The sequence below is a fragment of the Sphaerodactylus townsendi genome, linkage group LG15 (genome assembly GCF_021028975.2).
Source record: "Sphaerodactylus townsendi isolate TG3544 linkage group LG15, MPM_Stown_v2.3, whole genome shotgun sequence".
NCBI lineage: Eukaryota > Metazoa > Chordata > Lepidosauria > Squamata > Sphaerodactylidae > Sphaerodactylus > Sphaerodactylus townsendi.
In genome coordinates this window covers 38889327-38915609 of record NC_059439.1, presented here as the reverse complement: position 1 = coordinate 38915609, position 26283 = coordinate 38889327, and the positions used below count along the sequence as shown (strand labels likewise).

Below are 26283 nucleotides of genomic sequence, written 5' to 3'. Positions count from 1 at the left end.
GATCCTGGGCTGAGGCATCAGTGGGAGAGAGATATACACAGTCAGATCGAATACACAGTCTTTTGTAAATACATAAAAAAAGGGAAGACGAGGTTAGATTTGAAACTGCAGCCTTTCCCATCAACTGCTCTAGTGCAAGTGGGATATATGCACACACCCCCTCCCTGCTGTGTGTAGGTAAAATTGAGGGTCCCCCTCCACTTCAAGTGGAATTGGTAATTGAGATTCAGATGCAGGGATGGGGTGGGGGGAGAAGACCACTCCTTTTACGGTCCACGGACGTGTGGTCCAGAGACAAGAGCTTGCGCCCGTGCTCTGCTTCCAGTGATGATGAAGCCCCTGGATTTACAGTCCAATAGGAATGAACATCCCCCACCGTCAACATCTGGCAAAGACAGTGTTTGGAAGGGTCCAATTTGAATTACCTCCTGACTGGATGGCCCCAGCTGGCTTGAGCTGGTCAAATCTCAGGTGGTCAGCAAGGTGAGCCCTGGACAGTATTTGAATGGAAGACCCCCCCCCCTCCAAGGAAGGCTGGGGTCTCTGCGCAGAGGCCGGCAATGGCAGAACACCTCTGAATGCCTCTGGCCTTGAAAAACCTGCAGGGTCGCTTCAAGTCAATTGTGAATTGATCCCCCCCACCCCTGAGCAGCAATTTCAATCAGGGCTCAGCTTATAACAGTGGTGGCGAACCTATGGCATGGGTGCCAGAGGTGGCACTCAGAGCCCTCCCTGTGGGCACGCACAAACAGAGTCACCCCCCCACACACATCTAGGCTGGCCTGGGCCACTGGGCTCGATTATTAGCATTAAACCTAATACCTAGTTTTGGGGAAGCAGTGTAGGTAACCCTGTTAAGCGCTGTTAAACCCCACTGATCACGAAAGCGTGATCCTTTACCTGGGAGTAAGCTTGGTTGCTGGCAATGGGGCTTGCTTCTGAGTAAACCCTCCTAGGGTCGTGATTCACCTGTTGGAAGAGTTGCACGGTTGCTTCAAATCAAAGCCACCGACTACCACCAAGCTTACTCTCGAGTAATGCACACCTTGGAGTCAACCATTTTTTCTTAACTGAAACCTCAGAATTGAGATTAAATTGCCGAGTTGGCACTTTGTGATAAATAAGTGGGTTTGGGGTTGCAATTTGGGCGCTTGGGCTCGAAAAGGTTCGCCACCACTGGCTTATAACATACTGAGTTTTAGCGTCCAGGATTCTGCTAGAAGGGAGGGGGGTAATTCAGGCCGTCAACAGGGGCTCACGTAGCTGTGACACGTTAATTGGGGCAGCTCCCCAAATCAGAATGGGGGCCAGTGATTTTGCTGACTAAAATGGGGAACGGGGCGGGGGGTGTTCCAGGTTTAGGACCCCACCCCCCCTGGAAAGGGTTGAGGGCAGCTGTTTTTCCCTGAACCAAGGAAGGGCCAGGCTGCAAAGCGCCGGTGCTGACTTGGTTGCTTTGAGGGGCAGGGGTGGGTGTGTGCATCTTCCTGAGAAACAGCCGGCCTCCCCCTCTCCCCCCACACATCCCCCTCTCCCCCCCCCCAGTTGCACCTTGCAAAAATGCATTGACTCCAGGAGGGTCCTGGAGACGCCCCCCCCCCAAATTCCAACTGATCTCCAGACAACAGAGAGAAGCGCCCCTGGGGGAAATGGAGGACGGCCTTGAGGGCATTACACCCCATGGAGGCCCCCCTCCTCACTAGACCCCCCCTCCACCCCCCAACCTCCAGGCATTTGGTGACCCACAGTTCTTAATCTGCCCCCACTGTTTGTTTCAGCTCATAGAATTCCTGAGTCCGCATGAACCCTGTAACCATTAGGCAAGGAAAAGTGGGCAGTTGGGTGGGCTTTGGAGGGGGCGCTGTTGCCCCGAAGGGCAGCTCTGGCCCCGGCTGGTGTCGTCCTGCCAAGAGGAGGCTGAGCTAGGTAGTCTGTGGGCTCCCACCGTAGTGGCCCGCTGCGTGGCTTCTCCGCCTTTGCCTTCCGTTCCTGGCCAGCGAATGAGGTAATTTGGAGCCGGAGGCCGGAGGGGAGCCATTCCGGAGCAGCCAGGCCCGGCTTCCTGCTTCTCACGTGGGAAGAGGGGCAGAGGAGGAGGGCAGGGGGGCTGCTGACGAGGGCAGGGGTCCCCAATCTTTCTGAAGCCACGGGCGCCTTTGGAATTTTCCGTGACACCCACGGTGCACCATGCTGGAGAGCTCTGAGCTAGGAGTCCTGGGTTTCTCTGGGGTGGGGTCTAGCAGTGATGGGGGGGGGAGTTTGTGTGCACAAGAAGCCAGCAGCCAGGGGGCCTGGGGCTCTTCAGAGATGGGCGTCGGGCTCAGTGAAGGCCCGAGAGGACTGGGGAGGTGGCCTTGGAGGAAGGGGGGGGGGATGAGACCAGCAGTTGTCTCAGGCTGGCCCAGAGCTTCCTCTTGCAGACTGTCAGCCATGCAGGAAGGGGCTGGTGGGTCAGCTGACCCTGGTAACCATGGCCACTGAAGGGCCTGAGCCCCGTGACCTCGGAGTTGCCGGGGCTTGGCTCTGTTAGCCAGGGCTGTGGCTCAGCCAGAAATCCCACTGCCAGTTAAAACGGTCACTCCGTCCCCACTGCAGCGGGTCAGGATTCCTGACAGAGGCCAGGAATGGGGCTGGAACGCAGAGCAACTGGGTGGTCTACTCATGAGCCTTGTGAAGGGGCCTGTGTGCCAGGACTGTGGTCTCTCTAGAGCCCCCACTGAGCTCACCAGCCCACCCCACAAACATTAGGACGATGTCTCTCCCAAGTCCCGTTTCACAGTGGCACCCCCTCCCCCCACCCTTTAAAATGTATTACCTGTAGAAATACTATACAGATTGGTATATGGCAGATCTGGGCATACTGGGAAGGGGGGAGAAGGGTAGGGGACGGGTGCAGAGTTTTATGGCATGCACCCTCCCCCGAGTTATTGGCTAGTGGCTATTGCTCCCCCACAGTCCCGCACACCAGGGGGGGTCCTTTTGACATGCGCGCAAAGTTCAAGATGCCCTGTTTTTCCACAGTGTCGCCACGCAGTGGCCAAATATGGGTATTGCATTTTTATGGATCTGTTTCTTCGATGGAAGCTGGCGCGTTTTAGGAAGTTGCTTGTGTCCTCCTGTAAATGCATTGTTGCCAGTCCAGTGGCCAAAAGGAGTAGGATTCCATATAACAGGAAATGTCCTCCCGGTCTGCTGCGCTGTTCTCATAAAACATCTCCCCTCCTGAAAGGAAACTGTCGGCTCCTAATGGCTGAAAACAGGAGTGCGCTCTTCCCAGAGTGGGCCTAATCTGGCTCAGAAGGGACGCATGTATAAAACGGCTGTCCTGCATTGGAGCTCCATTTTTTTTTACTGCAGCAGAAAGGATGGGAAATAATATGATTTTCTTCTGAATCGATATTGGCATTCCTTAGTTGAGGGAAAACAATTCCAATTTTAAAAAACTGCTCCACCACAACAACCGAAGTGACTACAGTCTGGGAGAGATTTCGCCCTCCCTTCAGGTCCTGAGATGGCCAAGAGGAGAGATAAGACTCCTATGCCTGAGCTGTTAAACCAATGCCGGATCCGTCGCCCCTTTCCCAAGGGATCTCGCATCGTCCCCCTCCTGCCGTTGTCCACAAATCCATAAAAGTCTGCAATTAAATTGTTTCCTCCCATGCATATTTCAGACGGGGCAATGTCGCCCCCCAGGGACTGAAAAGAGTATAGCAGGTTACTTTAAAAAAAAAATCAGTTATCAACTGGAAGATCTTTTTTCCCTGTAGAACAAGAGACAGAACGTTGCTTTCCCGCTCTGCTCGGTGCAAGCGTGCCTTTTCCTCTTCCCGGCCCGAATCCTCCTGATGTGGGATTAGAACTCGTGTCATCAGCATAGCAGAAGCAAAGCACCGTATTGCAACAATTGGCTTGCATGGAAGACAGGATAGATCGTTTTGCTAGGTTAACTGGATCCCTGACAGGTGCAACAATTTCTGCCCGACAGCTGGCCGGAAAGCCTGCAGTGAGTTTATCACAGTTTGAAAGATGGACATCTGCCCTTCACAGCATCGCAAGGCTGCTGCCCCCTGGAGGCTGGATGCCATATTGCACCTATGGCTTGAGAAAGAAGACTCTCTTCGTAATTTCTTCTCATGCAAGAGAAGGAAACTCCGTAGTCTGTGAATCTTCCCCTTCTGGCAAACAGTCTTAAAAGTCCCAGAGGCTGAACACAAGAGAGAAAAGTTGGGGATATCCTGAGAAATAAAAGAGGAAATGTGAGGGGGGTTTGTTCAGACAGTGGCTAGAAGAGCGGCCATTGGTGGGGGTCATGTGTGCCTGGGACGCACGCGACAGGAGAGGAGGTGGGGGGCAGAGAAAGAGGACGCACCCCCCCTCCTCAGGGTTACGTGGCTTCAGCCTTAGATATCTCTTTTAAGGGAGCTGCATCTTCCTCTTCCTCTTCCGCCTTCTTGGACAGGACCGACTCGACGACGTTGTGTAGCGACGGCTCACGATATAAAGCCACTGTGAAGGAAGGAAGGAAGAGGAGGCACTGAAAATAGGGGATGGAACCAGCGCCCCTCCCCCCCCCACAAATGGTAACCCCAGCCTATGGGCCCAATTTAACCAAGATACAAGCCTGTGTTCGCTGCACAAACTCTATGCTGGGGATAATTAGGAAAGGAATTGATAATAAAACTGCAAAGATTGTCATGCCCTTAAATAAAGCCGTGGTGCGACCGCACTTGGGAGTACTGTGTTCAGTTCTGGTCGCCAAAAAGGATATCGAAGAGATAGAAAAAGTGCAGAGAAGGGCAACGAGGACGATTGAGGGACTGGAGCACCTTCCTTATGAGGAGAGGCTGCAGCGTTTGGGGCTCTTTAGTTTGGAGAGGAGATGTCTGAGGGGGGATAGGACTGAAGTCTACAAAATTATGCCTGGGGTAGAAAATGTGGACAGAGAGAAATTTTTCTCTCTTTCTCACAATACTAGAACCAGGGGGCATCCATTGAAAATGCTGGGGGGAAGAATGAGGACTAATCAAAGGAAACACTTCTTCACGCAACGGGTGATCGGTGTTTGGAATATGCTGCCCCAGGAGGTGGTGATGGCCACTCACCTGGATAGCTTTAAAAGGGGTTGGACAGATTGATGGAGGAGAAGTTGATCTATGGCTAACAATCTTGATCCTCCTTGATCTCAGATTGCAAATGCCTTAGCAGACCAGGTGATCGGGAGCAGCAGCAGCAGCAGAAGGCCATTGCTTTCACCTCCTGCACGGGAGCTCCCAAAGGCACCTGGTGGGCCACTGCGAGTAGCAGAGAGCTGGACTAGATGGACTCTGGTCTGATCCAGCAGGCTCCTTCTTATGTTCTTAGAGTTCTTGGGTTTCCTGCATTTTGCATGAGGCTAGCCAGAAAGCAAGGCAGCAGCCATTTGCCCAAGAGTTGCTGTGTAAGAGTACACACCACAGGGTGGTTAAGGAGGGCCAGGAGAAAGGCAATGCAAGCTACTGACACAGACCTGTGCAAGAGCCTGCTTGCAGAACAGTAGCTCTGCAAGAGAGCAGCCGCATGCAAGGAAGCACTTTAGTATCTGTGGGGGATCAGGGGCCAACTCTCACCTTCCAGCAGTTTGGGGAGGAAGTGGGCGGCGGCTTTGGTCTTCTTGACTCGATTTCCTTTCATCACCTGCCCGTCTTTGTTGATGCCCAAATACCACGACCGTCCTGACTCCCGCTGCCGGTACAGGGTGGAGGAATACATCACGTAATAGTTTTCAAAGACACATTCCTTGAAGCGGCACTCGGTGGTAAAGTGAGCCTGGGAGGGGGGGGGGGGGGGAGAGATAAGGGGGGAGGGTGAACCCGCAGTGAAGTGAAATGAAAAAAAAAAGGTTGGGAAGGACTGCAATAGGAGAGTCTATTGCCGGGGTGGCCAACCTATGGCACTCCAGATGTTCATGGACTACAATTCCCATCAGCCCTGCCAGCATGGCCTATTGGGAATTGTAGTCCATGAACATCTGGAGCGCCATAGGTTGGCCACCATGGGAATTGTAGTCCATGAACATCTGGAGCGCCATAGGTTGGCCACCATGGAAATTGTAGTCCATGAACATCTGGAACACTATAGGTTGGCCACCATGGGAATTGTAGTCCATGAACATCTGGAGCGCCATAGGTTGGCCACCATGGGAATTGTAGTCCATGAACATCTGGAGCGCCATAGGTTTGCCACCATGGGAATTGTAGTCCATGAACATCTGGAGTGCCACCCCTGGCCTATCGCCTATCAGAACCCCCAGCATTTAGGGTGCAGTATGAGATGTGAGCCACATGGTGGCACTGCACAACGGCCGATTCCAGAGGTGGCTGGGGGGGCGGGTGTTGTCTCTCCAGGATATCTGTGTTTGTGTCCCAGAATCGTGCAGCGAAAGAAGCCAAAGAAGCTATAACGTTAATGAGAGCAAAATGTCCCAGAGAAGCCCCCCCCCCTACCCTCCTCCATCCACAAGAGACGTGTAATCTTCTGCCAAATTTTCCCCCAAAAACGCTTAATTGGCATGAAAAAAGATCTCTTTAAAACTGTCAGGACAAACCGGAGAGAAGAGATCCCGTTGGAAAGATGTGCCAGGATCAAGAAAAGGGGGGAAGAAGTCCCTCGCCCAATGTCTCCGGAAGCCTGAAACCTGAGACACCCCCTCCCCACACACACACACACACCGCTCAGAGAGTAGGGACAAAGGGTGCCTCTGAGCACACGCTGAGGGCTTCTCCACCACAGTAGCTGTGATAATGGAAGTGGAAGGGAGGGGGAATCTTCCAGGTTAGGAAGAGGAGACATCTCTCCCCCCCCCGCCATATTCCACCCTCCCCACCCTGTTTGCTGTCCTACCGCCCCCCCCCCCCACATGTGGCAGACAGGACACTGGGTCTGACAGGAGCAGCAGTGGCGTAGTGGCTAAGAGCAGGTGCACTCTGATCTGGAGGAACCGGGTTTGATTCCCCGCTCTGCCGCCTGAGCTGTGGAGGCTTCTCTGGGGAATTCAGATTAGCCTGGGCACTCCCACCCACACCAGCTGGGTGACCTTGGGCTAGTCACAGTTCTTCTGAGCTCTCTCAGCCCCACCCACCTCACAGGGTGTTTGTTGTGAGGGGGGAAGGGCAAGGAGATTGTCAGCCCCTTTGAGTCTCCTGCAGGAGAGAAAGGGGGGGAGATAAATCCAAACTCTTCTTCTTCTTCTTCTTCTTCTTCTTCTTCTTCTTCTTCTTCTTCTTCTTCTTCTTCTTCTTCTTCTTCTTCTTCTTCTTCTATTATTATTTAAAGCGACTTGATTGCTCTAACAGAGAATGGGAGTGGGAAGAGATGGGCATTAGGAGAAACTGGAGAGCACCGGGCAAAGGCGTTAAAGGCACACGCAGCACTGAAGGAGCCCGCTGTTCCCAGGACTTGACTACCGCCCTACCCCCTCTAGCCCCCCCCCTCCCTCCCTGCAGTGGCTTGGAAGAGGTGACTCCTGGCTACAAACCCCAGGAAGAAGGGCAAGAGAAGTAACCCATGAAATCAGCCCATTTCTAAACAGGGGGGGGCTGGAGCCCCCCCAAGTCCCAGCACCCCACCTCTCCCCTCCCCTGCCCCCTGGAGCACCCGGTCCCCTCTTCAGCCCCCACCCCCCCACCCCTTGCGCAGGGCAGGCAGCGAAGAGCCCCAGAGACACAGAAAGGCCTCCGGGAAGGATTTGCAGCGGAAGGGAGACGGAGGAAAGACAAAGGAGAGCCGTGTGCAGCGCTGAGATCCCTTCTGGATCGGGGTCAGGGAATTCTCTCTGGGGAGGCCTCCTTAACCAGGGCAGTTTCTAATTGCAGCTCAGACTGGTGGGGTGGGTGTGGGGGAGGGAGAACGGGGTGGGGGGAAGAGTTGTTGGGAAGATCTGAGCAGAGACCGAATGAGGCTCTGGAAAGTCCCCTGATCCAACGGCAGTCACACGTCTACAGAGTTGGGCCCTTCCCTCTCAGACCCAGCGTCCTGTCTGCCACATTGTTGGGGGGGGGGGGAGGCAGGACAGCAGCCTACCTCGCAGTGCAGTTGGAAAGTCTGCAGCAAAACCTCTGGCCTGAATCCAAAGGTTGGCTCCTGAGGACCCCCAGCACCCAGGAGAAGGTGCGGCAGATGTCTTGGCTGTGGAGCGTGCCCAGGTGTTCTCTCAGTCTGCCCCCTCTCCATCTGCCAGTGGTGCCTGATCCTGCTAGCAGTGAGTCCCACAGAGGGGTCACAGCCCCCCAAGCTCTGCCCAGAGACTGCCCAGAGACTGGCCCTCAAGCTCTGCCCACTGGCCCAGAGACCTCAAAGCAGGGGCGTAACATCCATCGGGCAGTTTGGGCAATTGCCCAGGGCATCAACATTTTGAGTCACATGGGGGCATGTGAGCGATCCGTTTTTATTTTTTGTTGTTTTTTCACATTGTGGTCGCGGTGGGGTGGCCGCCTATGGGGGGGGGGCATCCAACTCAGGTTTTGCCCAGGGCTCCAGTTTGCCTTGTTACACCCCTGCCTCAAAGGCAGAGACAGGATTTCCAGGGGCCACCTAGGGACGTGGGTCCTCCCACTGTCCCCGTTCCCTCTTCCCGAGGACTAGTGCCCCCTTTTCTGTGCTTGGCTGGGGTTGCCAACTCCAACCTGGAAAATTCCTGGAGATTTTTTTTCGGGGGGGGGGGGAGACTGGGACAGGTGAAGTTTGAGGTGAGGAAGGAGCTCAGCAGAGACTTAATTCCATGCAGCCCCCCCTCCAAAGCAGAGGGTCCATCTGAGGTGTCAGTTGTTATGGATCATAGTTCTTGCCACTGGGCCATGCCAGCAGGGGCTGATGGGAATTGTAGTCCATGAACAGCTGACACGCCAGAGTTGGATACCCCTGCTCCAAAGCATCCGTTTTCTCCCGGGAAACTAATTTTTGTAGTCTGGAGAGCAGCAGGAAATCTCCAGGCGCCACCTGGAAGTTGGCAATGCCGGGCTCGGCTCCCGTGCTTTCAGCCAAGCTGTCCCCTGCCTGGGGGGGGGGCAGCGCTTCTGAGCACCCCCCTTCCCAGCAACGCTTCTGCCCGATTGCAGCCACTCACAATCCATTGTAGCTCGGCCTGCTTCCTCACCGCCCAGCCAGGGCCAAAGAGGTGGGGATACTCACAGAGGTATAGAGGTGGCCCTCGGCGTTCATGGCCACGTACTGCCCCGACTTCGTGCTCTGGATGGCCACCACGCGGAGTCCCACCGGGATCAGGTTGAAGAGAGCTGTTGGCAGAAGCAGAGGAACGGAGGCTGGAGGGGTGCAACACGCCAAGACGCGGAGGAAGGTGTGCCGGGGAGCGGGCGAGGCCACGGGGGTCTCTCGAGGAGGGGTCGGTTGCTGGCAGCCCCCTTGGCTGGTTCTCCAGCCAAGCCTCTCATGCCACTGTTTGGGGCGCCATGCAGGACGGGCACGTGTCAGGAGTGCTTTGACGGTGTGTTCCTGCACGGCAGGGGGTTGGACTGGATGGCCCTTGAGGGTCTCTTCCAACTCTATGATTCTAAGATTCTATGACTTGCTTGCTCTGGGCCACTGGAAATGCAGGCACCGCTTCCAGACTCTGGCCTGCAGCGGACAGGAGCGCCCACCTGGGCCTGAATAATCAGTCAAGAAGGAGGAGAGAGAAGGGACTCCTGGGAATTGTCGGAAGGCAGTAGATCAGACCTGGGCATTATACGGCCTGCGGGCCACATCCGGCCCGGCCGGATGACCCCTGACTGGCCCCCCCTCTGCCGTGTGCTGGGAGCGAGGTGCCTTTTGAAAGTCTCTCTGCAAAGCCTGGTTGCCTTGGCTGCTCTTCTCAAAGCGCCGCCTCACTCGCTGCCTTGGCCCAGCCCTCCACAATATTTTCTGTTTCTTATGCGGCCCCATGGAAAAAATAATTGCCCACCCCTGCAGTAGATGAAGGAGGGTACCAGGCAGGGGGAAGATCGGCAGCCCCCCCCCTTGTAGACTTAGGGTGGGAGGGCTGCGGAGCCCGGGTTCCGTGGGAGGGGGAGGGGTTCCAGGAAGACTCAGCTCCAAGCCCGTTTCCCCAGGGGCCGGGGGACACAGGTGGCAGCCCTGTTCCCAGGGGGGAGGCGTCCAATAAAAGATGCTAAACGGCCAGGCCTGCTTGATATGCCAGCTGGCTGGTGGGGCCACGTGCCAGAATCCCTGGAACCAGCTCAGGACGGAGTCAACGGAAGGGACAGCATCATCAATCACCTGTCCCGTCTCCCCCCCCCCCCCCAGGTCCCTGGGCAGCCAGAGACTCAATTATGCAGAGAGAGAGAGAGAGAGAGGGAGAAAGAGAGAGGGAGAATTGGGGGGGGGGCAGAGCCCACAGATGGCGCAGCATGCCACCACCGATGGGGCTCCTTTGGGGCTGGCCAGGGAAGCAGGAGGGGCCTGATCCTGCCCCCTGCGGAAGAGGTGCCAAGAGAGGGCGCCCCCAAAGCTGGCCAGAGTCTCTGTGAACCAGCCTGCCCCCGACACAGGCAGCAACATTGGGGACTCTGCCGCCACGACTGGGGATTCCTGAAGGGGGTAAATGGAGCCCCAACTAAGCCACTTGACTGGCTCCACTCCTGGGGCGGGGGGAAGAGGCTTTGGGGCTCCATTCAGGAATGGGGAGGAAAGAGCTGACCCCCACCCCCAGCACAGACTCAGTCCTTCTGGCCCAGAGGCTCCAGGGCTATGGGTGGGGCGCTGAGCGAGGGGGAAAGAGGCTCCACCGGCAGGAACGAGCCGCGCCGCCTGACCTTACCAAACCCGTTGGTGTCCTCTCTGGTGCCGTCAATCCTGCCATCCGGGTGGACCTGGAGGTAATAGCCGTGCCTGCAGAAGAGCCGGGTGACGATGCCTTTCAGCTGCGGTTCTGCGGGGGGTCCCAAGAAGGGGGGAGGGGGGAGAGAAGAAGGCAGAGGGCATTGCAGCAAGGGCAGCCGTCAATCACAGCCCGGGGGACCGCTTTGCCAATTACGGCGCTGCATAAACATGTGGGGACGGCACCGCTGGGCCACACCACGGAGCCAAGAGGAAGGGGGGCGACTTTCATGCACTGAAGGTCCCTCGTGGCTGCCCAGGACTGAGAGAGGCCCCCAGGAACCCCAGAACCAGAAGGGCCCCTGAACAGGCTGCAGGCCGGTCCTCACCCCCTCCCTTCCCCTCATTCCACTGCTACATCAGGATTTCTATAGCCAGCGTGGTGTCGTGGGTAAGAGTGCCGGAGTAGGATCAGAGAGACACAGGTTTGAATCCCCACTCGTGCCATGGAAGTTTTCTGGGTGACCTTGAGCTGGTCGCGTCCTCTCTGTCTAACCTACCTCACAGAGCTGTTGTGAGAGTAAAGTAGAGAAAGACATAAGCCTTTCTAGGTCTCTCATTGGGAGAAAAGTCGGGTAGAAGAAGAAGAAGAAGAAGAAGAAGAGTTTGGATTTATATCCCCGCTTTCTCTCCTGCAGGAGACTCAAAGGGGCTGACAATCTCCTCGCCCTTCCCCCCTCACAACAAACACCCTGTGAGGTAGGTGGGGCTGAGAGCTCCGAAGCCGCGGACTAGCCCAAGAACCCGTCCAGATTAGATACACGAGCTCTTAACCTCCTGCGCCACGGCTGCTCCTATTTGTACTCCATGAACATCTGGAGAACCGCAGGTTGCAGACTACACTGGTCTACACTACCAAATAGAGAAAGACACGAGCCTTTCTAGGTCTCTCATGGGGAGAAAAGTCGGGTGTCAATGAAACAGGCAGACAGCCCTCGCCACAGCAACGCAGAGTAACAAAATGCCCTCAGTTTATTTTGCTTATTTATTTATAAGTATTTACACCCCGCATCGTACTGGCAACTCTAAGCAGCTTACATAAATTTAAAACAATTTAAAAACCACAATAAAGACGTCATCAATAAAATATAACAATTTAAACTACAATTTAAAAAAATAGCCTTAAAATAGCTCTACTCCCACCCTGTCCCGCGACCAACAGCTGTAGAGATGGTTTCCAGGGAGGTTAGTCCGGGTGAAGAAGGCCTCCATCGCCTAAAACCCCTAGGAGACAGGTGTCAGTTCGTTCTCCAGATGCTGGATCTGCTCATCCCCTGCCAGCATGATGCATGATGCTGATGCTGGCAGGGGATGATGGGAACTGTAGTCCATAACATCTGGAGGGCGTGAGTTTGACACCTATGCCCTAGAGCTATAGGACTTCCAGATGTTATGGGATCAGCTTCGCCAGCATGGCCAATTGGCCATGCTGGCAGGGGCTGATGAGAATTGTAGTCCATAACATCTGGAGCGCCAAAGGTTTGCCACCACTGCCCTAGAGGGTAGGCACATGGTGAATCTCCAACAGGAGACTATTTCAGAACCTGGGGGCAATCACGGAAAAAGCCCTCCTGCTTGCCCCTCCCATCTTGGGGGGGGGGGAGAGACCACCAGGAACGTCTCCCCCTGTGACTTCAGTGCCCAGAAAGGTACATATGAGTGTAGAGTGTAGACCATGGACTACAAATCCCATCAGCCCCTGCCAGTATGGCCAACTGGCTGATGGGAATTGTAGTCCACGAACATCTGGAGAGCCGCAGGTCGCAGACCCCTGGTGCAGATGCTCCTTCAGGTAGGCAGGATTCAAGTCATTTAGACTTTGTGCGTCAACGTCGACACCATGAATTGAGCCCGGGAGCGAATTGGGAGCCAGGCCTGTTCCTTAAGGACCGGCATGGTGTGTGTCCGGACAGAAGTACCAACTAGCAGCCTAGTTGTCGCATATTGCCCGAGCTCCGACATAATCTCCAAGGACAGACCCACATAGAGTGCATTACAGTAGTCCAGTCGAGAGGTCACCAGAGCCTGTAACACTGGCCAGATCCCCTTTGTCCCAAAACAGGCAGTGCTGGCTGGACCAGATGGAGTTGCTAGAAGTCCCTTGGGGGCACCCCTGAACCTCAAAAGACAGTAATGAACCCAGGAGCACCCCCAGATCTTGCACCTGGTCCTTCTGGGGCAATACAACTCCACCCAGAACCGGGGGCTCCTTCATCTGGCAGGTCTTGTCTGGATTTAGCCTCAGTTTGTTGGTCCTCACCCAGACTAGAACTGCTGCCAGGCCGTAGTCCAGCACACTGAGTGGAGCGCCTCTCCCGACTCTGATGAAACGGAGACATGGAGTTGGGAGTCATCTACGTATCGACGATGATGAAGAAGAAGAGTTTGGATTTATATCCCCTCTTTCTCTCCTGCAGGAGACTCAAAGGGGCTGGCAATCTCCTTGCCCTTCCCCCCTCACAACAAACACCCTGTGAGGTGGGTGGGGCTGAGAGAGCTCCGGGAAGCTGTGACTAACCCAAGGTCACCCAGCTGGCGTGTGTGGGAGTGTACAGGCTAATCTGAATTCCCCAGATAAGCATCCACAGCTCAAGTGGCAGAGCGGGGAATAATAATAAGAAGAAGCAGCGTTTGGATTTATAACCTCCCTTTCTCTCCTGCAGGAGACTCAAAGGGGCTGACAATCTCCTTGCCCTTCCCCCCTCACAACAAACACCCTGCGAGGTAGGTGGGGCTGAGAGCTCCGAGAAGCTGTGACTAGCCCAAGGTCACCCAGCGGGCGTGTGTGGGAGTGTACAGGCTAATCTGAATTCCCCAGATAAGCCTCCACAGCTCAGGTGGCAGAGCTGGGAATCAAACCCAGATTAGATACACGAGCTCTTAACCTCCTACGCCACTGCTGATGACACTTGACTCCAAATCCCCTGATGACCCCTCGCCCCTAGAATGGGAAAAGGGGCAGCCTAGTGCAAATTGGTGCCTGATGGATGCCCCCCTCCCCACTGGACAAGGGGGGAGGAGTCTGGGGTGCAGCCAGAAAAGAGGGGAGCGATCCACCCCAGGTGCAGCTTCCAAGTCCCTTACCTACCGCAAAGCCCCACCAGCTCCAGAAACGGTCCTTGCTAACAGCTACCCCCACCCCCTTTGCCGATACTCCCCTCCTCGGGAGACCCCAGGTCTGATGCAGCCGGACCACTGGTTCCTGGGTTCAGGCCAGGCCCCCGGGGCCCTCGGTTCTGCGCCAGGGAACCCCGGAGCGGATGCAGCTGTGCTCTGACCCTGTGAAGAGCCACGGGCTTTGCTCCGCTTTGGCAGAAGCCTCCGTGTCAGTCTGGCCGTGGTTCGGCGTGGCTGCAAAGATCCCTCCCCCCCACCCTTGCTGGCAGTTGCTCCTTCCTGCCGCCTGGATTCCCTCCGCATGATGGATGACAATTTCTCCTCTGTTGCTGAGGCAGCGAGAAATTGCCACTCGTTGGCGAAGATCACCTCCCTCCCCACCCCACCGCTTGGAAATTCTGCCTGCCCCCCTCCCAGGGTACATGGTGTGCATTTGTGTGTGCGTGCAAACCTGCAGTGAGGGATAAGAACCGGCACACCGGCGGGCATGCGCACGTCAGGGGCCGGAGCGTCCCGTGCTTGGTTCTTTCGAAAGGAAAAGGGGAATTCAAGCCCACTCGTGCTGAGGACCAGAAACTTGCTTCATCAAAAATACTCAAGAAAAAACTCCTTGGAATTTTCCCATCGGAGCCCCAGAACCTGTTGTTGTGTGCACACCCTACCAGCGCGCAAAAGTCCTTTGGGCCACTCCTATTGGAAGAAGAAGAAGAGTTTGGATTTATACCCCACCTTTCTCTCCTGTAAGCAGACTCAAGGGGGCTTACAGGAGCAGCAGTGGCGTAGGAGGTTAAGAGCTCGTGTATCTAATCTGGAGGAACCGGGTTTGATTCTCCGCTCTGCCGCCTGAGCTGTGGAGGCTGATCTGGGGAATTCAGATTAGCCTGTGCACTCCCACACACGCCAGCTGGGTGACCTTGGGCTAGTCACGGTTCTTCGGAGCTCTCTCAGCCCCACCTACCTCACAGGGTGTTTGTTGTGAGGGGGGAAGGGCAAGGAGATTGTCAGCCCCTTTGAGTCTCCTGCAGGAGAGAAAGGGGGATATAAATCCAAACTCCTCCTCCTCCTCCTCTTCTTCTTCTTCTTCTTCTTCTTCTTCTTCTTCTTCTTCTTCTTCTTCTTCTTCTTCTTCTTCTTCTTCTTCTTCTTCTTTCCCTTCCGCTCCCCACAACAGACAACTTGTGAGGTAGGTGGGGCTGAGAGAATCCTGAGAGAACTGTGACTAGCCCAAGGTCACCCAGCAGTCGTGTGTGGGAGTGCACAGGCTAATCTGAATTCCCCAGATAAGCCTCCACAGCTCAGGCGGCAGAGCGGAGAATCAAACCCGGGGAATCAAACCCGGTTCTCCGGATTAGAGTGCACCTGCTCTTAACCACTCCACCACGCTGGCTCTCGAGGGCTCACGGCCTGTTCCAAGTGTTGCATTTTCTCTGTGTGTGTGTCCCTGGCTGCCTCCTGACAGGCCCGGGAAATAAGTCACAAGCTGTTGGGGGGGGGGGGGGGCTGCTGGGCCCGGGCATCTGGGCGACGGGAAAAGACTCTGGAGCAAATTATACTCAGCAAAGAAAAATGGGCGCTTTGAACGAGCCACAGAGCGGCTTCCCGTTCAATCAACGTCGGGCAGATTTGAACATTTTAATTCTATTGTGCCTTAAAGGGGAACAATTGGAGGGAAGCCCTTTTGCTTCTGAGAGGAGCTGGGAGAAAGGGAGGGGGCGGGAGGGCAGGGCAGGGGTCCTGCTGGGGCGGCGTCCTCCCCAGCGAGAAAAAACGTGGGATGGCACGGGAGGCAGGACGGAATTAGCAGTCGTCCGAAGGTTACAGCAAGATGGGGACTTAATATGCTTTGGGGATTAGCACGGCTTTTGGGAGCTAGAACGGAGGCCGGGTGCCAGGACTTCTAGGCCTGCTGGGGGGGAAAATGGGCCCTGAGTGGGCGGGGCACTGTCGGCCTGCCCCCCCTCCTTCAGCTCCACCCCCCCCACAAATAAATCTCCAGTCTTGTAATGTTATGTCTCTTATGGCCCGGGCCTGCATCGCCTCCAAAGCAATCCTAGTTGTTAAAGCAGAAGTCTGCGTCGTCCGTCCCCCACAAATTATTCTGCTCCCAACTGCTAGTTTTATCCTTTTCACCCCTCACCCTGTTCCAGGCTGTGATCGGCTTTCCTCAGCATCGCCCTGCAAGGACTGGCAATGATCGTTTCTGACCTGCAGTGGAGACCAGCCCATTTTACGGATGGCCACAAGTGAAGCTGAGACATACGAGGGTTTAGGACAGTGGTGGTGAACCTATGGCATGCGTGCTGGAGGTGGCACTCAGAGCCCGCTTTGTGGGCACGTGCACCGTCGCCCCAGCTTGGGCATTTGGCAGTGGCGTAGTGCCAAGGGGACAAAGGGTGCACGACGCACTGGGTGCGCGCCCCTGTGGGGGCAAGGCGAGGGCATTCTGGGGGCATGGTGGGGGTGTTTCAGGGCATTCTGGGGGCATTCCAGGGCATGGTGAGGGCGAACAGGGGCATGGCAGGGGCGCGGGGCGCATGTGTGCGCCAGGCGCAATTTCCCCTTGCTCCGCCCCTGGCACTTGTCTCTAAAAGGTTCGCCATCACTGGTTTAGGGCGAATCCAAGTCCAGATTCGAACCGGGTACCTGATTTCTTAAGTCCCAGGATGCCCTGTCTGGGCGGCATGGCCTCTATCTGGGGAGTACCACCCTCAGATGGAGCCATCTAGACACTATTACAGATGTCGGAGGGGCAGCAGGAAAGGAAAGGCACTCTGTGGATGCTCAGAGGCATCACATGCTCCTGGGCTGAGATTAAGGTCCCAATGCGGTCTCCGGGCATAGAATGTGGCATCCACTCTGCCCCATTCACTGCTGCTCTGCTGAGGATGCAGGGTGGCAAGGAGGCAGGAATCGAACCCAGGGCTTGCCAAGCAGCCGCTCGGCCCTGACTCCCGCCTGAAGCAGGCAGAGGTGGGCCCATCCCCGGCCTCTTTGCCTCAAGCCTCCCTCTGCCGATCAGCTGTGCAGAGATGGACCGCAACCCCCCGCCCCCCCCCCCCCATGTCTGCCGGTGTTAAGGGCAGATCAGCAAAGCCCCACGCAAGTGTCCGAAGAATTCAGGTATGGGGCCCATGGGGCTTGCCTGCACTCCCTCAGTGGGAATGGAAGGATGCTCTGCACGTGCTCAAGGGTGTTCTTTCCTCTTTCCCTCCCCACCTCCAGAGTTCTGGGGCTTTCAGGAAAGGAGCAAATTTGGGGGCTGCAATCTTGCACCCCTCAGGAAAGGCAAGAAAGCTCTGCAAATCCCCCCCCCCCCGGACAGCCACCCAGGGAGGCCAAAGCCAGGGGGCTCCAGTCTTTCCGGCCCCATCGGAGGGAACCGCGCAGGTGAGGCTGCAGGCCCCCAGATCCCCACAGGTGTCCTTCCAGCCCACTCTGGAAAATAAGACCCCGAAGCCCGGTCTTATCTCGGGGTTGGAGGTTTGCGTGCTGAGCCCTGCTCCCTGGAGAGGGTGGTCCAGATCAGGGCCCGCCGTTTGCGGGGCTGGGACTGCGGAGCACAAACTGGAGCGTCTTCCCCAGCGGGCAATGCGGTGTGCCCTGGTGTTTTTGAGTGAGTGTGTGTGTGTCACCTTCGTGCTTTCCGTCCCCTCCTCCTTGCTCGCTGCCTCTGCAGAGACAGACCGGGAGCGCAAACCTACAAGGTTACAGGAGCAAAGAAACCAGCCAGAGGGAGGGGGGGAGGCAGCTCGGAGGCTCTGCAGATGCCAAGGCGGGGCCGGGACAAAATGCCACGCTGGGAGCAGCTATGGGGAGGGAGGGAGGGCAAGGCTGGGGGGGGGGGCAGCTGATGGCTCTGTTGCTCCAAGGGGGCTAGGCCGGGGAGCCGGGGCCCCTGGGTCAGCCAGGCTATAGGGGGCTGCTCTTGGGTAGTTTGGGCCACTGCATAGGACAGTCTGGGGGCACCTGGACTATCTCACCCTTGTGATCTGGGGTACCAGGAAATGTCAGATGGGGGGACTCACTGCGGGAGAGATTTTCGAGAGTGGGGGAGTCGGAAAAATCCCCAAGGCTGGAGGCCGCTGGATTTGGGGAACTGGAGAGGCCTGGAACGTGGAGGCAGAATTGGGGACTGGAATATTGTAGGGGGGGGGGGGATTTGCCAGATCTGCTGGGGATGAAATATGGGAGGGGCCGAGGGAGGCTGGGCGCTTTGGGCCTCCTAATCTGCAAAGGGCAGAGAGCGCTTTACTGGCCAAGTAAGCAGAAGGGCAGGAAACGGGCAGGAAACAAATTGCTCCGGAGCGGAATTCGGAGCTTTTGCCCTGGTTCTTAAATCCACACGCAGGGGAGCAGACACAAGGGGGCCGTCCCCCCCCCCCCCACGCACACACACACGCAAGGCTCTTCCGGCAAACTGCAATTTCCTTCTCCATTCCCATAATGAATGCAAATATATTTAAACAGCTTTAATTTATTTTAATGTACGCGTGTCGCAGGCAGCGCAGCCGGGAGGGCAACAGCTGGTGGGAAAAATAAATAAGAAGAGGATTATAGTGAACAGGGAGCTCAGGGTAGGTGTGGGGGGGGGGAGGGTCGGGGGATTAAGGTAAGGGGAGGGAGGGGGCCAAGGGCATCTCTCATCGCTGGGGTTTTTTTTGCGGGGGGGGGGCAGTCCTGGGGATCATGGCTGGGGCATTGCCGGGCTGGAGGGGGGGAGGGGAGAGACGGATTGCGAGCCGGGCTTGAGTCACTCCAGGCTCTTTGGCAGCCGTCGCGGGAGGTTTCAATCATGTTGATGTCCCCATTTTCCAATAAGCCGGGAAATAAAACGCGGCGTCTTTGAAAGCGCCCCGAAGGGCTCCCAAAAGCCCCATAAAGAGCTGTTTCTTCCCGCCACCAAAGGAGCCCCTCCCGATGTCACTAAAGGGGGCGGGGGAACGTTCCCCCTGGCCTCCCTCCAGTGGCCCAGAGACCCTCGACGGCGCCGGACGGGCAGGGAGTGCCCGCCCCGACGTGAGCACAGAGGAGGGAAGCAGCCGCTTCCTCGCTGATTCCACCCCCCCGGCCCATTTTTTACCTGCCCTCCCGAGGGCCCTTTCGCCCACGGGGGGGGCCTCCCCCCTTCGTCGGCCGCAAAGCTGGTTTTCCAGCCGTCCAGGGCGGGCCGGGCCTTCGGGAAGGTCCTTTGCACGGCCGGGGTCCCACGGCGCCCCCCTCCTTCCCCGACGGGCAGATTCCCCTCCTGGCCTTCTCGTTTGGCCCTGGCTCCACGTGGGCCCCTGTGAGACTTCGCCCCCAGGCGGGTGACTTTGGGGAAAGGATCCTTCCAAGGGACCGGAGGTCCGACAACCTCCGCCCCCCCCCCCGCCCCCGCGAGCCTTTCCTCTCTAGGGCGGTGAGGTCTCTGCCCCGGGGATCCTGCAGCCTCGGCTGTCCCGCGGGACTGGGGAGGGAGGCGGCTCGCTGGCCTTCCCCGGGAGCAGGCGCGGGGGCCCCGTGGGCAGGAGCTGGGGGCGGGAGGGGATCAAGGGTGTGGGGCCGCGGCGTTTCCCTTTGGCTGCGCCCCCCACCCCCCAGGCCACCAACGGCGCTGGAAGAGCCGAGGAAGGGTCCGGGGCGGAGAAACTGGGGAGTCCTGCTGAAACTGCTGAAAAGTCGTCGGGTGTCGTGAGCTCTCCCTGCGGGGCCGCGACTCAGACGCCCCCTCGCCTGGCTCCTAGCCCAGCGGCGCCTGGCGGGCCTTCCCTCGCCTGCCCCATGGGACCCTCTGCTGGGCCAGGGGCGGCTGGAGGGGCAGCCGCGGGGAGGGCAGCTGGGAGCGACGCCTCCTGAGCTGACCCCTGAAACAGCGCAGGCTCTTGTGGGTGCGGGTGCCACCCTCCAGGATCTCCTGGAACGAGCACCCAGGCAGACAGAGGTCAGCTGCCCTGGTGGGAACCAAGGGCTGCTGGCAGGAGGGCGCCATACCATTATACCCGACCCAATTCCCTCCTCTCCACCACCCCGCCCTTCCCCAAACTCCACCCCCCCAACCTCTCTAGGAATTTTCCAGCAGCACCTGGAAGAAGAAGAAGAAGAAGAAGAAGAAGAAGAAGAAGAAGAAGAAGAAGAAGAAGAAGAAGAAGAAGAAGAAGAAGAAGAAGAAGAAGAAGAAGAAGAAGAAGAAGAAGAAGAAGAAGAAGAGAGGAGTAGTAGTTTGGATTTATACCCCACCCCCTTCTCTCCTGTAGGAGACTCAAAGGGGCTGACAATCTCCTTTCCCTTCCTCTCCCCCACAACAGACACCCTGTGAGGCAGGTGGGGCTGAGAGAGTTCTGAAGAACTGTGACTAGCCCAAGGTCACCCAGCAGGAATGCAGGAGTGCAGAAACACGTCTGGTTCACCAGATAAGCCTCTGCCCGTCAGGTGAAAAGGGGCCCTGTTGTGCGTGTTCCTCTTTTTGGGCAAGTGCTACAAATGGGGCCTTATCTGCCGTGACTCCAGACTCTGACCCCTCCCCTCGCTGGGCCGCCTGGCCCCAAGACCTTTGAACTAACGGAGGCCAGCCACGCCGTCCCCTCCCTCCCTCCCTCCCTCCCTTCCTCCAGGTATTTTCTGGCTGTCTGAAGTCATGTATCCTTCCTGCCCGGCCTGATTCAAGTCCCGCCACGGGTCCTCAGGCCTTCTTTGTTGTGATCATTGTCGGCCTCTGAAGGGAATTTGAGGAACCTTTTAAAGAAAGAGCCCTCCTCCTCCTCCTCCTCCTCCTTTGCTGGTTGTTCCCTTGATGTGCAGAGGCTGCCCCGAAAGCCTTGGCAGTGCGGCGGAGTGGAAGAGCTCTGGCTAAACGAACAGATGCCGGGGAGCACCCACACAGGATTTTTTGCACCCACGTGAGAGTTGGCCCTTTCGGGCAGAACGAGCCAGCTCAAATCATGCGGCTGAGTGCATTCCGGGGTCGATGCAGGGATCCGGCCCCGGAAGAAACACCAGACCACGTTGCCCACGTGCACAGAAGCAGGGTTTTTTTCCAGAGTGGCTCCAGAAATCTCCTCTCCTCGGAGGGAGGAAGACCAGCTGGGCCAGATGTTGGCCGTCTCCCATCGTGCACAGCCCGTTCCTGGGGATCGGCTCACAGCCTAAGCAGCAAACCAGCAACAAGGAGCTGTTCAGGATGGGGCACTGAAGAAGGGAGGGAAAAGGGGAGCGTGGCTCGAGCCGACTTGCCTGCTGAGCTCGTCCGGCTGGGAGGCCCAGGAGCGCCGTTCCTGGACTCGCCTCCCTCTCAAACAGGACACCTGAAACAGAGCGTAGGAGGCGGGGAGTGGGGGCAAACCCAAGGCCTGCTCCCCAGCTCTACCCCCTCCTCCCCCTCCTGGCTATCTCAGCTTTCTCTTACTCTGGAGCAAGACTCCCCTGGCCAGAAAATCTGCAGACCACCTCAGGTAGGAAGCCCAGTAGCCAGGGAGGGGCCGGTGGCCCAAAGACACACGGGAATCTAGACCCAGCCTGGATGCTACAGAAGCAAAAGATGGATTCTGCAACCTCTTCCTGCAATGCAAAGGAAGCTACTTTGCATCACTCATCCCGCCATTAGGATGGGCGGGGGTGGGGGGAGTTCCTGGGGACCTTGTGGCCCCGCTTGCTGGCCACAGGCGTCCACGGGCACTGCCTGCCCACTTTTGAGCATATTTGGGGGAACCACAAAGAGTAGCAGCTTGGGGTGTTCTGGGGAGGGGTGGGAGCTGAAGGGATGCCCTGAGCATTTTTTAATTAGCGAACATAAACAGCAGCTGCAGGGAGATTCTCCGGCATCCGAATTCTACGCCTGGCATCCCCCCACCCCCCCAGCGGAATCGCAGCCCACGGGCGCGTGGCCTTTGCCGAGGAGTCTTCTGGCCCACAACTGTGACTTCCGAAGAAGCATTTGGCGAAAGGTTGTGGGTTGGGAACGCGGCATGCAGGTGGTCCCCTTGTGGGTGGCACCCAGCCAAGGAGGAAGAGGGAAGGAATGCGGGGGGAGAGGAGGCCCTACTCAGTGGTCCCCCCCAAAAGTCCTTCTTGGCTCCTGTCTGGGGGCTCCAGCCAGACTGCAAGCAGGCCTGCGAGGCCAAGCCCCCCCCTCTGGTGGCTCCCCCAGCTAGTTCCTGGACTCGCTACTGGTGTTCAGAGGTACAGTGCCCCTGAACATGGAGGTTCCACTGCAATTGATGGAACTCCATGAATTTGTGCAGTCCCTTCCTAAAGCCATCCAAGTGACCTTAGTGTGTGTTAAAATACTTAATGTTTCCTGGTTGTTTCCAGTAATGGGAGGGAAGGGGGCAGGGGCTCGCCCAATCTCAGAAGCTAAGGAGGGGTGGGATTTGGATGGGAGACCCTCCCCCAAGAAGGACTCTGCAGTGGAAGGCTACGGGAAACCGCCTCCTACTTCCCACTGGCCTTCACAGCCCCTCGCTGAGGTCACCATGAGTCACTTGTGTCTTGATGGCATTTGGTGTTATGAACGCACTTCCAGTTGCACCAAATGCCCCCAGTCCAGTACGCATCATGCAAAGAAGCACTGTGATTTATCTGCTCTGAGTCTGCTGCACAGCGAGGCCCCTGAGTGCCCCCCCCCAAAAAAATTCTAGTATGATGGGCAAGGAAGAAAAAGTCCTCTCCCCCTCTCCCCTTTTTCTACCCCAGGCACAATTTCACCAGCCTCTCATTCCCTTTGTCTTGGGTTCTGACCGAAGACTCTTCCACTGTCTCTCCCTCATTTCCTTGGATCCCTTAATTGTGGCTCCCCCAGTCAACTCTGTTCTTCATCACCCAGACTCAGGAGAGAAGCATATGAGAACGAGGTGGCCCCTTGATTAATTCCAGTTGGTTCTCTGCTCCCAAAACTACGGCCAATTTAAATCAGTTTCCGTCTCTTTTCTTTTCCTTTCTTAAAAAATTAAACTTTGAGGTGCTGTGTGGTTTCTGGGCTGTATGGCCGTGTTCTAGCAGCAATCCTAGCATAAGATGCCAGCCACAGATGCAGGCGAAACATCAGGAGAGGATGCTGCTAGAACACGGCCATACAGCCCGGAAACCACACAGCACCCCAGTGATTCCGGCCGTGAAAGCCTTCGATAATACATTAAACGTTGAGGATTTCCCTCCTGGATCAACGGCACCAGCCCAAACAGAGATTCCCTGGGGAATCTGCACCTATCCTAGATCGGTTGTGGGCAAATGGCATTTTGATTGATTTGGCTACACTATCAGGGGTTATGTTTGGAGCTTGGGCAAAGTGGTTTCTGTGGCGGCCGATCCCCAGCTCTCTGGATTCGGAATTCACTTCTGCGAGGGAGCTTTTTTCATTTGCAGGCCTTTTAAAATTAATGAGCTGTCTTTTGAAGAGCTATAAAAGCCTCCGAGGACCCCTCCCAACACTTAATTTCAACTCCAGCTCCTTGGGACCTATCTATTTTAATGATAAACAAACCAAATGGCGAGGAAGGCTTTCGTGGCCGGACTCAACTGGTTGTTGTGGGCTTTCCGGGCTGTGTGCCCGTGGTCTGGTAGATCTTGTTCCTGATCCCAGCCACCGATCCAGGCGAAACGTTAGAACAAGATTTACCAGACCACGGCCACGCCGACCGGAAAGTCCACAACAACCAAACCAAATGGCATTCATATCAATATTTTGTAGCGCCTCAATGCGCAGACTTTGAGATCCACGATGCCACAAAAGGGTGAGGGTGTTCTGAGGCATGTGTAGAGTGCTGCAACAGTTTCCGCACCACCCTCCTGGGAGGGGTGTATATGAGTGGCCAGACCCTACAATGCACATTTGACAAACCAATTGCCTACAGACGGGACCCCGTTGTGAGTCCATTGGTGTGGCGACGTGCTAACTTTTCTCAGAAGGGCGCTAACCATTTCACCCCCAAGCACCTGCCTCTGCTCACGCTGAACGGGGCCCGATCCGTACACTCACCACCCGTGGGAAGGAGGGATCGCAGAGGAATGCACTCCATTGGGGGGGAAAGTCATTTGGCCGACATGTTCTCCAAGAAAGGACGCCGAAATCTCCGAAACGCTGGTCAGATAGTCAGACGGGTCACTCGGGAGATTTGTGGCGCCGCCCTAGGAGGAGTCACCCCCGTCCAAGCGCCCTGGAGCCAGTGGGCACGGAAGGGCGTAATTGGGCCCAGGAGTGCACAGTCAGTGAAAAACCAGCTTCGGATATCCGCCCTCCCCCCTCAAGAAACCCTGGAGAGCCAAGAGCCCATGACACAAAGCCAAGGGAAGGCGGCTGCTGCTGCTGCTGCCTCAGAGCCACGTCTGCGGATGGGGGGGGGGGGCTGTCATGGTGGGAGGGGGCCTTTCTCTGCTTGCCTTTTGGGAACCGAAAGCAGGGGCCGGGGAGGTGGGGAAGATAAATGTCCAGGGAATTGCCCCTGAGAGAATTTGCGCCTGGCCACCCAGCCATTCCATCCTTCCCACCCTTTTCACACTGACCGGTCCACATAAACCTACCCAATTGTGCATTCCGATTTCCGGATATTCGGGGAGGTGGGGTGCAGAGTCACCCCGAGATCCTCAAGACGGTCACCTTGTCAACCAACTCTGGACAACTCAGCCCCACCAGAGGATTCCCAGGACTGCCTGACTTTGGAACGGCCCCTGGAGATGACCCCCCCCCCGACCTCTCTGACCTCTTGCCCCTGCTCAACCCAACAAGCCCGGCCACCCTCGCCCCCATGCGGGGGGGGGGAACCGGAAGCCCAGACTCTTCGTGAACAGCCGGCGCCCCAGGGGTCCGGCCTCTCCTCCCTCTGCGCCAGATCCAGCCCCAGCAGCGAGGAGGCCGCCCAGGGGGGCGCCCACGCGGAAAAGCCCCCCCAGACCAGCAACCCCCCCACCCGCACCCCCACCCCGGGGCCCAGCGGCGTCCCCTGCAGTCTCCCCCGGGGAAGTGCAGCCCCCCGCGGCCGGGCCACGCCCCGCAGGCCGAGGACCCGACGGCCCCGCGAGGGTGTCCCCCGGCCAGGCACACAGGCCCCCCCTCCCCGTCCCGCCCCCCACCCCCGCCCCGCGGCGGGCGCTTCCTGCTTACCGGGGCTCTTCTCCAGGCGCCCCTTCCGCCCCCCGCAGAGGCGGACCTTGGAGATGAGGATGAGCAGCTGCTTCTGGCAGAGGGACTTGGTGCCGCGCGGGCACACCTTCCGCTGCGCCGACACGGGCCGGCTGGCCACCGGGTCGCGGATCTCGCGCTTCTGCCGGATCAGCGAGCTGGCCAAGGCGGCCATGCCTCCGCCGCCGCCGCCTCCTGCCGCCGCCGCCGCCCGTCGTCGACGCCGGCCACGCGCCGCTCCCGCCGGCCGCCTTCAGACGTGGCGGGCATGGCCGGGCCGCCGGGCTGCTGCAGCCATCGGAGCCCCGCCGGGGTGCGTGTCCTTCAGCTGGCAGACGGGCGGGCGGGTGCCAGCGGCGGGCCGGGGACGGAGCCGAGCCGAGCCGGGCGGGGGAGAGCGAGCGCGCCTGTCACACGCCCGTGACCAAGCTCGGCGGAGGGAGGGAGGGGCGGGCGAGGGGAGGGGAGGGGAGGGGAGGGCGGGCGCGCCGAGGCTCCGGCCCCTCCCGTCCGTGGGGAGCGCAGGGAAGAGCGGCGGCTGGCTGGCTGGCGGGGAGGAGGGCGCCAGCAGGAGCCCCCCCCCCTTCCCCGGAGGAGGAGCGCGCACGGGAGGCCGCCGCGGGTCCAGGGGTTCGTTCCCACGTGCAAGCCGACGGGCGGGAAGGAGGCTGACCCAACGGCGGCGGCGCCCCCTGCAGGCCAAGAGCTGCGCGTTCCGAGGGCGAAGGGGTCCGCCGGGCACCCTCCGAGCGCCCCCCAACACGCCCGCCCGCTCCACCGGCAGGCAGAGCGGGTCGTGGTCCGCCAGGTGACCCCACTCGCAGCGGAAGAGTGGCCGCGAAGCAGAGAGCCGGAAGGGCTGCCACAGGTCACCTGCACAGGTGCGAAGTGGTTTTGGCTGACCTGCCCGACGCCAGGGCTGCAGAGTTTGGCCCCCTATCCCAGGTCCGTGACAGGAACTCCTGAGGAGGCCAATGGACCAGTGCCCCCCACCCCCACCCGTGCCTCAGCCCTCCGCTGGGATCAGGGCCATCATCGCTACATTTCACAAAGGGGATTGTGGCCCAGGGCCCCCAGGAGCCTCCTGCCCCATAATTCAGCCAGACTCAAGCCCCAGACCCTGCCTGCGGTGCTGTCACTGGTGTGCTGGAAGGTCTTCTGAGCATGGGCAGAGTGCCGCCACCTTACCCCTGAGTGGCCACACACCCCTTCTGCAGTCTTTCTGT

General features: G+C 57.8%; 1 protein-coding gene across 1 annotated transcript; it reads right to left on the bottom strand.

Moving 5' to 3' along the window:
* Nucleotides 1-1075: 1075 nt before the first annotated feature.
* On the bottom strand, nucleotides 1076-25431 carry FGF11 (fibroblast growth factor 11). The gene is made up of 5 exons (XM_048517955.1): nucleotides 25040-25431; nucleotides 10793-10903; nucleotides 9166-9269; nucleotides 5607-5805; nucleotides 1076-4506 (listed from the first exon to the last, which is right to left on the bottom strand). Exons 1-5 carry the CDS (start codon nucleotides 25230-25232, stop codon nucleotides 4385-4387), a joined length of 729 nt encoding a protein of 242 aa, XP_048373912.1. The 5' UTR covers nucleotides 25233-25431; the 3' UTR covers nucleotides 1076-4384.
* Between the last annotated feature and the right edge of the window lie 852 nt (nucleotides 25432-26283).

Coding starts and splice junctions, on each gene's coding strand:
- FGF11 (XM_048517955.1), bottom strand. CDS start 25,232: ATGGCCGCCTTGGCCAGCTCGCTGATCCGGCAGAAGCGCGAGATCCGC. Junction 10,904..25,039: donor GCGCCTGGAGAAGAGCCCCG/GTAAGCAGGAAG, acceptor GACCCCCCGCAG/AACCGCAGCTGAAAGGCATC. Junction 5,806..9,165: donor AGGGCCACCTCTATACCTCT/GTGAGTATCCCC, acceptor CCCCCCTCCCAG/GCTCACTTTACCACCGAGTG.